General features: G+C 52.3%; 4 protein-coding genes across 4 annotated transcripts; 2 read left to right on the top strand and 2 right to left on the bottom strand.

Annotated features, from left to right (window-relative positions):
• Positions 1-1247: 1247 nt before the first annotated feature.
• BKA78DRAFT_343189 (uncharacterized protein) lies at positions 1248-2494 on the top strand (the record flags this gene model as incomplete). The annotated part of the gene is made up of 4 exons (XM_066890416.1): positions 1248-1479; positions 1509-1721; positions 1911-2256; positions 2292-2494. The coding sequence occupies exons 1-4, from the start codon at positions 1426-1428 to the stop codon at positions 2492-2494; spliced, it is 816 nt and encodes a 271-aa protein (XP_066745889.1). The 5' UTR covers positions 1248-1425.
• Positions 2495-10099: 7605 nt separating this feature from the next.
• BKA78DRAFT_331202 (HpcH/HpaI aldolase/citrate lyase family protein) lies at positions 10100-11148 on the bottom strand (the record flags this gene model as incomplete). Its single annotated transcript, XM_066889857.1, has 5 exons — positions 10100-10240; positions 10295-10749; positions 10800-10892; positions 10943-11030; positions 11083-11148. The coding sequence occupies 5 exons, from the start codon at positions 11146-11148 to the stop codon at positions 10100-10102; spliced, it is 843 nt and encodes a 280-aa protein (XP_066745888.1).
• A 280-nt stretch (positions 11149-11428) lies between these two features.
• On the bottom strand, positions 11429-11813 carry BKA78DRAFT_352295 (uncharacterized protein; the record flags this gene model as incomplete). The annotated part of the gene is made up of 2 exons (XM_066891327.1): positions 11429-11560; positions 11616-11813. The coding sequence occupies 2 exons, from the start codon at positions 11811-11813 to the stop codon at positions 11429-11431; spliced, it is 330 nt and encodes a 109-aa protein (XP_066745887.1).
• Positions 11797-13433, top strand: BKA78DRAFT_312704 (HSP20-like chaperone). The gene is made up of 3 exons (XM_066888324.1): positions 11797-12186; positions 12287-12812; positions 12879-13433. Exons 1-3 carry the CDS (start codon positions 12081-12083, stop codon positions 13204-13206), a joined length of 960 nt encoding a protein of 319 aa, XP_066745886.1. The 5' UTR covers positions 11797-12080; the 3' UTR covers positions 13207-13433.
• Positions 13434-13921: the final 488 nt, after the last annotated feature.

Here is a 13921-nt window from a genome sequence, read left to right as displayed (position 1 = left end):
ACCAAATCCCTCCCGATAGTCAGCAACTAAACTCGAACACCATCCCAGCACGCTAAGCCCGTTGGGTCTTACTTGTCGAAACCCTCGACTTTTGATCACAGATGCCGCCACAATCCGCGGCTCATTGGGCAAAGAGAAAATTCTTTCTGGCTGCCGTTCATCCGCTTTCAGCTCGCTTGGTCCGAATCCATGCATCCATCTCCTCTATGCGCCATCACGCGCAGCGCAGCTAGGACAAGGTTAGCGAAATCACCAACTGCCCTCGCGACTGCTCACAATTGGCACTCACCTTGGCTTCTTGCCCCGTGAACCACCCCTGAACCCCTTTTTCCAGTGCCCATCATCTCGCTGTAGCTTTCCAGGGCGTCAGCGGCCAACAAGGGGGCACGGGCAGTCAACTCAACCTGATCTCCACCGCTCGCCTTTACCTGTCAACAATGTCCTCGGAGCCTCGCCGTCCGAAGATGGGCTTGTTTGCATATATGGCGGCGTCTCGGCGGGCGGGTTGAGGGGAGGGGATTGATGACAGCTCAAGTCGACCCCTGCTTGGCACCAATGTTTAAACTTTGGACAGCTCTTGCGCGCCAATCACATCCCGTCGGTGCCTGTCAGATGAGGCAACTCGACCTTAAAAGATGGACAACCGCATCCTCGCAAGGTCGTTCCCAGCCGGACTACGCGCTTGTTGCCCAAGAGAAAAAAAAGTTGAGAAACGCGTCTTTTTCCGTTGTCTCCGTTGTCAATAATGGTCTTTGACAATTCTGTGCATCTACTGCAAACAGCGCCTTGTGTGGATGCTAGCGCCGAAAGCCTGCCCTTTCAACATGAAGTCGAACCACCGTATTTTCTGCATGGTGTTCAAACTGCACTTGCAGCTCTGCTATCACAAAACTTTGTTGCGACAAGAGCCGCACACCCACTCTTGATCGCATCTCGCTCCAACGCGACAAACTTCCCGAAAGTGTGTGATCGACAGGCCAAGCAGTTCGAATGCGGTTGGACACGAAGAAAAGAGCCTCCCAGCCAGCGTGGCATACTTCTTGAAGCTCCGAAATCACGCCTACAATCGCATTTACACACTGATACTTTACATTAGGTTTCCGCCGCGATGCGCTGCTCCACTTGTAGACGCTTGGGTTGAGGTAAACTGGGTGCGACTTGCTTGACCTGCTTGTGACTCTCGGCGTGTGGTCACGATACCTCCTGCTGTTTACTACGCGTGACTAGCGCTCTTGTATAAGTAGAGCGTACTCTTGCCGCCCCTCTTCGTCCCTTTCCACCCAAGTCCCTAGTCTGGCAGCAAGTCTTAGGACAACGCCACATCCACCGGGGAAGAACACTGGCTCACTTGCCCCCCTGCGATTATTTCACTTTCTGGGCTCCTCTTTGTTCCTCGCCGCCTTGCGAGAAGGCGCACTCCTCCACATGCCGTTCCATCTAGCATTTGGGCACGAAGAGATGCTGCTGCTCGCCCTCGAAGTATGTCGCTGACAAACATCATGCCATAGCAAATGCGCAGAGCATATAAGCCCCTAAGAGCTGCCAGATCTGGGTTGATGCCATGTCAAGTGCTGTCTGGACTCCAACAAAGGCAGTCATCCATGAACTCCGAACGAGAGCAAAAAGACAAAAGTGGACGCAACTTGGACCCAGTTCCACCCAGTGAGGGGTTGAAGGTTCATCTTTTCGGTCGCTCCGATCGACCTGGTCCAACATGTCGAGTGAGCAAAGCGGAAGCACAACGTATTTATACCCACCCACAGTCTCCTCGAACAACCTCACGTGTCATTCAATCACAGCCATCGCGTGCGAATGCTCCTGGAAGACATTACGCGCCTCCTCATCTGCCAGCTGCAACTTGCCCTTGCCCCTGATGTCACTCGTCACTTGACACTTGACACGCGCGCAAGCTCCCTCCGAAGCCTAGAAAATCTCTCCTTGACTGCAGTCTGAGCGAGAACGACAAGCCTCTTCCAGCGCTGTCGCTCTCTCATCACACTCAGTCAGCACACTTTGGAGGAAGAGCAGGAATTCAGCCTCATCTACTGCGTGTCGCAGCTGTTTCCACCATTCACCCAAGCACTGGCTCGGCAAGCTTCCCTTTCAGACATCAGGTCGCGGCCAATACAACGGCATTTACATGTCATGATGTTGAAGATGAGCACCGCGTTGGTGATGATGATGGCAGATATGCCAATGGTCAGGGGGTCATGGATGAAGACGAAAACGAGAATCACGCACGGAAAAGTCGGCAAGGTGCGTTGACGAAAGGAAGCTGCCGCGACAACCAGTGAAGTGTTGGGTCCGGAAGCGCTCCAAGTGGCTTGTTGAACCAGGCGAGCAGCTTCGACATGAGTCGAGCCCGCGGTCTGGCTTGAAGCAGAAGTGCAAAGGAGGCGGCAGACGCGGTCTTTTATACTCAAACTGGCGTACCTCACGCGTCGGGCTACACAGCGCTTGCACTAGTAGTGCCTTAGGTCACAAGACCCCTTAAAGTCCCATTCCTAGACCTATAAAATACTCCCTTCACCCCCTTCTGAGCAGGAACAACGAGCCTCTCCCAGCGCTGTCGCACTCCCTCCGCGGTCTGCTCGAGGACACACTGGGAAAGCCTGCGTGTGCTGTTCTTTGACGATAACAACACCCAGTCTGACTTGATGGCGCGGTCGCCGCGCGAGCTTTCCCACCAAATTGACGAAGAAGGCCTCTCTGAGCGATATGTTCGATGTCAGGGCATCGACTTTATTAAGCCAAAATGCTGGAATCATGCAAGTTGCTATGATGAAGATTGTTGGTTTGAAGATACGGGGAATCGTAGGGGAGGATGCAGAAGAGCGTGGCTACGCGCGGAAAAGTATTATCACTGCCAATAGTAACCGCAGGCCGCCGCGACCAGTAGTGCAGATCGTCAGAGATTTTTCCAAGTAGGACTGGCTGCTCGTACCGTCGTACGTCGCTGACTTTGATAGTCAAGTCCGCGGTCTGGCTTGGAGTATCGATGCAAAGGAGGCGGCAGGCGTGGTCTTTTATACTCGACCTGGAATACCTCATGCGCCGGGCTGCGCAGCGTCGGCATTGGAACCTGAGGTCATGAGACCCCTGAAGCTCACAAGACCCCTGAGGCTCCCATTCCCAGAACTATAAAAGACCCCCTGAGCCGCATCCTCAATAGGAACAACAGGCCTCTTCCATCGCGGTCACATACCTTTGGTTGTGAAAAAACCCAAGAGGATATGTCTACTGCTGTGTTCGAATACCCACAACGATTCCTTCGACTCAGCGGCGTGGTCGCCGTGATACACTTCCAGCCCACTTGTGCGAAGAGGGCCTCTTTCAAGAGATATCATTGGGATCAGAGTACTGTCGTCGTCGTTCTATGGTGGTGAAGATGAGCGCGGGTCAAATCATGACGGCAGTTGATTTGCTTTCGGATAGAGAGACTTGGACAAAGATGAAAGTGAAATCACAAAAGAAGGCACGCGCGGCCAAGTAACGTTGAGGCGACAGTCTGAGCAGACCCAAGTCACCTCACCTGTGGCTACTCGGGAATCAAGACCGCAGTCTGCCTTGACTGACAGGTGGAAAGGAGGCAGCAGACGCGGTCTTTTATACACGACTTGGTATATGTCACGCGCTTCACGGTGCTGTGACGCCTATGAGACCCCCTGAAGCTCCCTTTTCCAGAGCTATAAAACACCATCTAACCGCATCCTTAGCAGGAATGACAAGCCTCGTCCAGAGCGATTACAGTGTTCTGAGGCAGAGAAGTTGCACACTGGAAGAAGCTTCCCATGTCTAAACACACTTAATAACACACTTAACTTGGCGGCGCGGTCGCCGTGCGACACTTCCAACCTACTTAGGTGAAGAACGCCCCTTTTGAGGGATGTCATTGGGATTAGAGAACTATCTTCATTATCCTATGATGCTGAAGATGAGCGCGGATTGATTATGATAGCAGTCGGTTTGCGACAAAATGGAGGGGTTTGAGGAGAAAGACGAAGACGCAGGTGAAAACAGAGGGCACGCGCAGCAAAATAGGGTGTTAGATAGAGTAGGGAACCGCCGACAACCAGTGGACAGTGTTTTCAGCCGATGTTCCTGGGTTGGGTTTCGAGCTTTTGTCACTTCGAAGGCCAACCCGCAGTCTGGCTTAGCCGGAGCATCAATGCGAAGGAGGCGGCAGACGCGGTCTTTTATACACGGCTAGAAGGGGCCTATGCGCAGCACAAGGTGCTGGAATCGACGCCTAAGGTCACGAGATCCCTGAAAGCTCCGATTCCTAGACCTACAAAACACCCCCTGAACCACGTCCTTAACAGGAATGACAAGCCTTATCCAGCGCGGTCATAATCTCCTGAACTGGCAATCTGAGTCCTAGGAGAGTCCTCCTGTGTTTGGGAACAAAAATTCGAGTTGTTCACTCGACGGCGCGGACGCTGCGCGCCACTTGTGCGAAGAGAGCATTCATTAAGCACGTCATCGGGTCCACAGAGAGTATTGACTTCATTATACCAAGATATTGAAGATGAGCGCGGTTTCAATAACGATGGTTTGGACAAAGACGAAGACGCAGGTGAAAAGGAAGGCACGCGCGGCCAAGTAAATTTTAAGTGATCAGCGGTCTGAGTAGACAAACACGACGACCAGTCGTCCGAAATTGTGACGTGTTCTCCAAGTCAAATACTGGCTGATGTCCTAGGATTGGAGACCGCAGTCCGGCTTGGAGTACAAGTGGAAAGGCGGCTGCGGGCGCAGTCTTTTATACACGACCAGGAGCGGCTTATGCGCTGCACGGGGTGCTGGCATCGGCGCCTAATGTTCACAAGACCTCCTAACCGACGGTGTAGGCAACAGCGAGTTGTCTCAGTTGGCTTGCACGTGCAGGATCCTGTTAGCTTCTAGCTATAAAAGGTGTCTGCCGCTGCTTGGTTTGCTTCAACTAACTCGTCCACCGAAGTTCAATGGTCGATGGTCAGTGGAACATTGTCTATTTCATTTTGTGACCTTCCGATCACAGAAGAGCGCACTGCCTTCGAATTGTGAACCGTTTCACTGTCTTCTTTGTTGGATCCGTCTTTTCTCTTCAGGGGCAAGGTTACGCCTGCTCGGAGTGACCAGCCATACTTTTCGGTCTGCGGCTTCGTTTGCAAATGATGGAGAGCAAGTAGAAAGAACAGTGGTGGTGAAGCGCAGAGACAATAGTGATGACAGTGTTGGGAGGTTCAGGAGCTGAGCAGAAGAAAGAAGCAACCCGGGACAGTATGGCGATCGGGTAGTAACAAAGGCAAAAGTGAAATACTCGGCCGGGTTCTGTGGAAAGAGAGAGTCCAGTCTTCGAATGGAACGTTGGGTTAACAACGAAACGCTCAAGCCATACTGACTGTCGATTCAGTTGACAGAAGCGGGAGAGGAGCTTTAAATACACGACCAGAAGCGGCTCATGCGCTGCGCGGTACCGGCATCGATGCCTAATGTCTATGAGACCTCCTGACCAATTGCGAAGGTAGTGAGTTGTAGCTATTAACTAGCACGTGCAGAGTCCTACTAGCTTCTGGCTATATAAGACGTCTGCTGGTGCCTGGTTTGCTTAGGCCAACTCATCTACCTGACTTCAGCTGTCGATGGCCGATCGAAGGTCACAAAATTCACTTTGTGGGGGTTCTCTCTCTCCCTGCTACCAAGAGGTGCACTGTCTGCTTTTTCACCGAATTACTCTTTGCTCTACAGGAGCGACCTTCAGCATTCTCTTGGGAAACGACGGCGACGTCGGTGGCTGGAGATGTCGCTTGAAAATGACGGATACACGCAGACAGCAACATTAACGAAGCGCACAAAACACAACAATGACGGTACTAGGAAGTTCAGGGGTCGACCAAAAGAAAGAAGGGAGAAAGAGGCAAAGTGTCCGATCTCTTGGATTTCGGCCGAGGAAGGCAAAAGTGAGAAGTTCTCGATGCTTTTGACAAGAGAGTGTCTAGCACGCGAATGGGTTGACAACCAAATGCTCAAGCCAGACTTGCCGTTGATTCAGTTCATAAGACAGCAGGAGAGGAGCGGCTTATATACACGGCCAGGAGACTCACATGATCTGCCTTCGCGCCAAAACCCGATTACGCATACCGAGTGACCACCCGACCAAAAAATTGTGTGATCAACCTGCTTTTTCTGACACGCATGTGAAAGCCAATGGCTCTTCCATCTCTATAAAAAGCGACCGCCGTCGCTCAATCTACAGACCAAGCCCATCTTTCTAGTTCGGATTTATGGACATGACACCGACATACAAAGTCACTTGGGGAGGACGCTCTCTTCGGAGACGAACAGAATAGGCACCTACTGGTTCTTTCTTTCTCGTTGGGCGCATTCGTCTTCTTTACGATTTCTGCCTTGCAGATGACAGATGACAACGTAATCAATTGACGAGAACACACAAAAGGCAGTAGTGACGATCAGCAGCGTGAACGAGGTGGGTGAAGTAGACTCAGGGGTTCAGGGGCTGAGGACGGAAGAAGAGCGATGGCAGCAGACGAGGCGCTCAAAGCTCACAGAACAAAAGAAAAGTGGCATGCTGGCATGTGGGGATCACTAATACTCATGCCGAGACTTGCACATGGTGTCGATATAGGCTACAGGAGCGGCTTAAATACCTACAGATCTCGCAGGGCAGCAATTATCGAGGTCTGCACATGACTTTCGCAAACCTCCTGACCAACGGCGTGCGTGAGAATCTCACCACAATTTCCGCGCGCATGTGAAGGCCACCAGCTCTCTGATCTCTATAAAAAGCGTCGACCACTGGTAGACCTTCACACATCAAGCCTGTCGTCAAAGCCTTGAGTTCCAGGACGTGGCTACCAGAAAAGCTTGGGACTTGTGGAGTCCCGTGTGGAGTCCAGACACTAGCACATTCTCACTGGCTGTTTTCGCCGCTCTGCGCTTGCCCCTCTGTTCAGGTTTTCTCCTTTTCAGATGATGAGGGCAACGTCATCATTCGACGATGAAGACAATCCAAACCAGACAATTTTGGTGAAAAGTAATGTAATCCGTAATGGCAGAAGCGGACTCAGGGGTCCAGGGGCTGAATACCGTGGGAAGACGAAAGGAAGAAGTCAACCAGTACTTTGGGTGAGTGAAACAAAAAAAGTGCTGATTGCGCGTCTTGAGTGTTCGCTGATCTCATGTCGCAACTTGCACTGAGTACTGCCGGAAGGGTAGCCGTCGGAGCGGCTTAAATAAACACGTTAAGGCAGCACATGGAAAGCGCGGTGCCTGCACCTGACTTTCTACCTTTCGAACGAATCCGTCTAGCCCTTGATTCTGACTAGCGCCTACCATTCGTGCCCAAAGCACCTGTTCAACGCCTATAAAAGACACCCGCGGCCGCGCAAACCGCAAACATCAAGCCTCACCTGGCCCTGGGTTGTATGTACAGTTCCCTGGCAAAGTCAATACTGGAAGGGGTCCCTGGCACTTGAAGTACTGTCGCTCCCTTTGCTCCGTTGCGTGCTTCTCCTCTGAAGTTTGCTGGAGGACGGGAGATGCGGCATTGCCGATTGATTCTGATGATACTGTTGAGAAGACAATGGTGATGGGTAGCAATGGACGCGATGACGGTGGAAGTAAATTTGGGGATTCAGGGGTTCAGAGCTCAGGGGCCGACGATCTCGAAAGAAAGAAAGAAAGAAACACAAGAAAAAGTTTGCTGGTGTCATGACTTATGTCTAAGCACAGAAAAGACCAGTCATAGTCCAGCGCCGTCTTCTAATCAATCGCTGATGCTCATGGCGCGACTTGCCCTGAATTATGTCGATAGAGAGGTCGCAGGAGCGGTTTAAATACATAATCGAGAGCAGCACATGTCATGTGCCGCAACTGCACCTGACTTCTATCTATCACCTAAGGCAACTCAAACAAGCGGTACAAGAATCCGGAATAGCGCCTTAGGACATGCCTAGATCGCCGGTATGGACGCCTATAAAAGACGCGCAATGTCGCTCAATCGACACACATCATGCCTGCTCCCGCACTCTTGGATTTCTCTGGAGCTTGACAAACCACGAACTTGTGGGAGGAAATCTCAGACACACTGGCCGGCTCTTTGCCGCGCGATGCGTTTCTGTTTCTAGGTTCCTTCCACTTTAGGAATGCAGTATAGTGGTAAATGTTGAAGAGCTTGTTTATGAGATCACAATGCCGAGGAATAACACAAATGATAGAAATCCGAATCCAACCTAAGGATCAGCTAGGAGGGCGCATGGGCACTGGGAAAACAACTCCAAAGTGCCGCCCCTACTCCCTTCACCTGAAATCTAACCCCTAAGACCATTTAGGCAGTCGGTACTGTAGCGGAGAGGCAGCACACATCGCCCCTGTCAAATTTGTCGCATGTCAAAAGGAGTGGCAACTCCTAACCATCCTGCTCCTCCCTTAGCTTCATGACCACCTTTGGTGGTCCCCTGTGGTTTTCAGGGAGGAGGAACTGATGACCCTGTTACAACTCCTCCTATTCGCGCGAATGGACCTATATCCCACGGCTCATGCTTTATCTTGTGTCAGCGACAGCAATGGAAATGTCTTTGACCATGACATACCTTTTCAAAAGACATTTCTCTTGTGGCGGCAACGAGTGGTACCCATAAATCTCCAAGCAGTTGATTGCAGCGCATCGAATCTGCGATCAGATCCATCTCCTCTCCGTTGTGCGTGCTCGACCAACCGACATCCTTTTGGAAGCTGCCTTTAGCTGTACTGGCCAAGCAATCCTGGTTCGCACAGACGGCAGAAATCGTCTTGTAGTACAGGTATTCGGCCTGTGGCAACAAGAACCAATCCTCAGATTGACCGTTATGACGTCCGTAATGACCGACGTCCATGCCCACTGCGCCTAGCGCTGTGAGTTGGTCAAGACACGCCAACCACTCTTTTTGGTCCCGATAGCGTGTCTTCATCTTCTTCGCTTCTTTCAAGAGATTCCTCGCTGCTCGTTTGACTTTTGTCCATTTGCATGGTTCGTTGGATCCGTGGCTTTGGATCCAATATGACTTTGCTTCGACGGCCCAGGTAGACAAGGTCGCAATGATGAGTCCCAGATGCCCGATGCCACCCAGAGATCTGAAGATGAAGCCCAAAAGCTGTGAACCTTGCGATTCAAGACTTTCTCCGGCACGTTGAGCGACATGGGCCAAGAGCAGCCAGGCAAATTTTCTGCATGTCCAAGACCAAATGTGGCCAGCCGTTATTCGGCTGCGTAATGACAGATGGTGGCGTTTCTGCATCTTGATCGAGTGCAATATCAGTCCGTCGACCAAAATTGGCACAGCAATGATTTTGATGATGGGACCCAGAAATTTGAAAATTGTGCTGAGATGTAGAAGTGCTTCTGATTTGCGAGCAAGTGCTTGTGGTTCGAGTGCTTCTCCGGCACGTTGAACGACGTGGGCAGAGAGCAGTACGCCGACCATTTCGCATATCGAGAAACATTCAGCCATTTTTCATTCGAGGATTGAAGTGATGGGATTCCAAGGTGTTGCGTTTGTTGCCAAAGTTTGAAAATGAATTGCTTGACTGGATTTTAAACTGGAAAGGAGAACAGTCCCGGGATCGACTGCCTTAAATGACGTTCCTTGTTGGGACTGGGATAGAGCACCTGTCATGTGCTGGGTGATGGACCTGCATGATCCATGGTTCCTCTGTTCCTCTACCCACCGTTCTAGAGACCAGAGCAAAAAGAATTTCCATAATGGAACTGGCTGAGGTAACCATTTTGCCATTGTAAATCTGCTCCTCCGCTTGCGAGATTTGCTTACTGGCCCGAATGCGAACAACCAGCTGTTTTGAACGTAATCGTGGAATTTCTCATGAGCTCAGAGTAAGTGGTATCCTGGGGCGAGGAGTGCTCAGGAAGTTGTGCCGAGGGATAAAGAGACAGGTAGACGCGCGGAGAAAGCATTCAGGCCCAGAAAGATGAGTAGTGGAGCAGTGGAGAAACAGGCTGTGAATGCACGGATCTTGCTTTTCAAGTCGATAGACTAACTTGGCAGACTACCAACAAGTATGCCTCCAATTACCTGGCGAGTCCAAAGTTGCCTCCACCCACTCATCGTCCGTAAGGGCCCGTGATTTTCGACGCAGCGCCCTTCGCGGCATTCAACGCCTGGTGCGCCAGGCCACCCTTTGCCGTGCTCAGAGTATCGGCGAAGAAAGCCGTGATAGCCATCATGTCCGCAGAAATTGACATCTAAATGAAATCAGCTCCGAGCTTGAAGATGTCGTACGTTCCTGTTCAACTCACCATGTGGAAGCCCTTGTCCGCATACTTTCTGGCTTCCTCTCCGCTGGTGCAGTAGATACCAGCCTTCTTCCCATTGTCTACTGCGGCTTTGCGGATGCGCTCAATCGCTGCAGTCAACTCCTCGGCGACGTGGCCGTCGATGATGGGATGGCCAATGTTGTTGCCTAGGTCAAAAGGTCCGATCAGGAGAACATCGATGCCTGGAACTGCGGCAATCTCATTCACATTTTCAAGAGCCTCCTTGGTCTCGATCTGGGCGATGGTGACGAGAGCATCGTTGGCCTGCTGGAGGTACTCGGTCGTCGTCTGGTTGCTAAAGTTTTGCATGGGAAAGGGGCTTCCGAAACCACGCGTGCCAACAGGTGGGAACTTGGCAGAGGAGACGAGCTTGCGGGCATCGTCTGCCGTGTAAAGCAAAGGGACAACAATGCCATGGGCACCAGCGTCGAGAGCTCCTATAAATTTGTTGGCAAGGAAAATCAAAAGGGGTCTAGGATAGACCGACTCTTGACCATCCACGACTCATTGGCGGCCACTCGGACCAGCGGGCTGACACCACAGCTTGCAATGGCAGCAACACATTCATGCATTTGGCCGTCTACCGCAGTGTCAATTAACTGACGTCACTGGCTATGGTTTCGGTCGTACCGTCAATGTTGCCGTGCTCAGTGTCGACACAAATCCAATCCAGATTGGAGCGCGCCATGGCGCGCGAGTGATTTGTGCCCGGGAGCATCTGCCCAAAGTCACTCAACTGTCACCAAATGAAGCACGTGGTTGAGAGATACCTGCCATCCTCCAAACGAAGGGCCGCCCTTGGTCAGGACTTTTTGGAAGCGGTTTGCAGCCTGCATTGTGGTTTTAACGACTCCAGAGAATGGATTGGACAAGTCAATGACTTTGCAAAAGTAGTTGAAGAGAGTTGAGAGGTTCCAAGTCCTGGGTTCTGCTGTTAAAGTCCCGGGATCTTTTGGCTTGCCCCCGCAGAGATCGGCAGCTGCAGCACCCCACGCTTGCCCTCGTTCGCCCCAGCTTCCCGCCGAACGAGCCGTTCCGCTATCTCCTTTGCGCGACGTCTGGATTGTCATAGGGCGTTTCCTTGTCAAAGGGCGCTGGTCATCACGGCAACATCTATCATTGCCCGAGGTCCTTCTCCGCCTCATCCATGAGAGCCTCGACCTGGTCTTCTTTGAAACGGTGCATCAATTTGCGCGCAGCTGTGGTCGTCTCTTGGCCCTCTTTTGCAGGATTTTTCTCAACATGAATCTGCAAGATGTACTGTGAGCCTGTGTCTCCAAGCTCTTGATTCCGTGCGTCATACAACCGGCGTATCGAATTCGTAAACGTCTTTCCACTTTTGCTGCCCGGCGCTCATGACGTCGATTTCCGTGTAGTGGAATGGCCTCTTGTCCCAGACATTGGAAAGCGTCTGCTTCGCATTGTCGCACAGCGCGCAGTTCTGACGGTAGAAGAAGGTGATGCGACAGATGCGCTGCAACAGCGACGGCGTGGCTCTCATGATGGCTTGATAATTAGGTAGGTGACGGCGGAGCTCCAGCGAAAGAAGCTTGGGCTCGGGGCGGAGACGAAGGCGGTGAGGGTCGAGGGTCGCCGTGAGTTGCGGACTTGGTTGCGGACGACTTTTCTCGAAGCTTCAGCTGCGTGCAGGGTCCTCGTCTCCTGCTGGCACGTCGTTTGCTTACTTTCCTCCGACTGTCGAGCCTTTTGAGCCTTCTCCCCGCCAAGTACTGCTCCTCCGCCAGTTCACCTCCAGAGAGACTCGAAGATGGCTAAGAAGTGCGTTCACAAAGGCTGCGGCAAGTCCTACGAAGACGAGAACGAGCCATGCGTCTACCATCCCGGCCCGCCTGAATTCCATGAGGGGACCAAAGGTGTGTAATGGCCCCAGTCTTAATCAGCCCAATCTTATACCGCGCCCGCGACACCTTGATGTCTCTTACCACGTCATTGACACCTCTTACCTATGTTCAGGCTGGAAGTGCTGCAAGCCCCGCGTCCTCAACTTCGACGAGTTCCTCAGTATCCCACCTTGCACGACCGGGAAGCATTCCGACGTGGACGACACGCCAGCTCCTGAGCCAAACAAAATCGACGAATCTTCTCCCCAACCAACTCCAGCTCCAGCACCCGCAGCGGCCGCCGAACCTGTCCGTCTCCCTACCAGACAAGCCCAGCCGCCCGCGCCAGCTCCGTCGCCCAAGCCACAAGAAGACGAGGACGATGACCCGGAGCTGCCGATACAAGCGGGCCAGGAGTGCAAGAGGCGGGGCTGCAACGCAAAGTATGACCCAAGCAAGGGCCGGGAAGGAGAGCAATGCGTCCACCACCCGGGGGCAGCTCTCTTCCACGAGGGTAGCAAGGGTTGGACCTGTTGCAAGAGACGAGTGCTGGAATTCGATGAGTTCATGAAGATTGAGGGCTGCAAGACCAAGGACAAGCACCTGTTCGTGGGCCAAAAGAAGGACGACAAGCAAGAAGACGTTGTGGACAACGTCAGGTAAGACACATGTGGTCCCAAGGAGCCAATGTTGAGCCCAATGACTGACCACTGCGACTCTTGTAGGACCGACTTCTACCAGACCCCCTCCCAAGTCATTGCGTCCCTCTTCCTCAAGAAGATTGACAAGGATGCCTCGACCATTGAATTCAGCTCTGCCACGACCGTCTCCCTCGACCTCCGCACCCAAGACAAGAAGCGCTACAAGAACGAGATGCAGCTCTACTCTGCCATTGACACGGAGAAAAGCAGCTACAAGGTCATGCGCACCAAGCTTGAGCTTACGCTGGAAAAGGCCGATGGCACGAGCTGGGCGGTGCTGCGCGCCGATGACCCTCTCACAGGCGAGATTATCCAGACTGGCAGGGCTGGTCGCGTGCAAGGGCCCAAATAGATGTGAGTTGAGCGAGGAGAGGCTGTCAATTACGAGTAGAATACGAGCGAGGCGTTGGTGGCGGGACCCAAGAGCTAAAAGAAGGCGTTTGGTGAGGTCGAGAAGCATACACGCTCCTATGCATGGCAGAATGGCGTTGGTGGCCGAAGTGAGCATATCCCGGCTTTGGAGAGCGTGCTCGACTAACGGGCTTAGCATGTAATACGTCAAACTATTAATCGGAAACCTATGCTGGTGACTCAATTGTTTAATCGAATTGACATATCTCATAATGACAGAGTTGTGGTGGCATACTCAAGCCCTTCACGCCCCAAACCACTCAAAACAATCACCAAACCAAGTGAATTCAAGCATACATTAATGGTAGTATTCATGACAGCGTCCGTCGTACATGCGTGCGTGGGTGCGTCCATCATGCCGACCCAACGCGAGGCGACTATCTACAGCGCCGAAGGTAATTACAATGAATCGTAGAAAAGAAAGGGACACGCCTATCCCATCAATGCTCGTGGAAAGACGCGAACGCCTGACGCCATGCTGAACCGCGGTAGTGATAATTCAACCACCTTCTTCGCTGCCCCTCGTGCCGTGACGAAAAAATGCTCCCTGGACCGACTGGGTCCAACTTCACGCAAGTCAAAAACGCCTGCTCGCTCGCTCTTATGCATCAACGGCAACAATCAAACAGAATAACTCCTTTTGTTTTTGAACCCAT

The sequence above is a fragment of the Phyllosticta capitalensis genome (genome assembly GCF_038381095.1).
Source record: "Phyllosticta capitalensis strain CBS 128856 chromosome Unknown BKA78scaffold_4, whole genome shotgun sequence".
NCBI classification, from domain to species: domain Eukaryota; kingdom Fungi; phylum Ascomycota; class Dothideomycetes; order Botryosphaeriales; family Phyllostictaceae; genus Phyllosticta; species Phyllosticta capitalensis.
This window is presented reverse-complemented; position numbering and strand designations above follow the sequence as displayed.

Coding starts and splice junctions, on each gene's coding strand:
- BKA78DRAFT_312704 (XM_066888324.1), top strand. CDS start 12,081: ATGGCTAAGAAGTGCGTTCACAAAGGCTGCGGCAAGTCCTACGAAGAC. Junction 12,187..12,286: donor ATTCCATGAGGGGACCAAAG/GTGTGTAATGGC, acceptor ACCTATGTTCAG/GCTGGAAGTGCTGCAAGCCC. Junction 12,813..12,878: donor GACGTTGTGGACAACGTCAG/GTAAGACACATG, acceptor CGACTCTTGTAG/GACCGACTTCTACCAGACCC.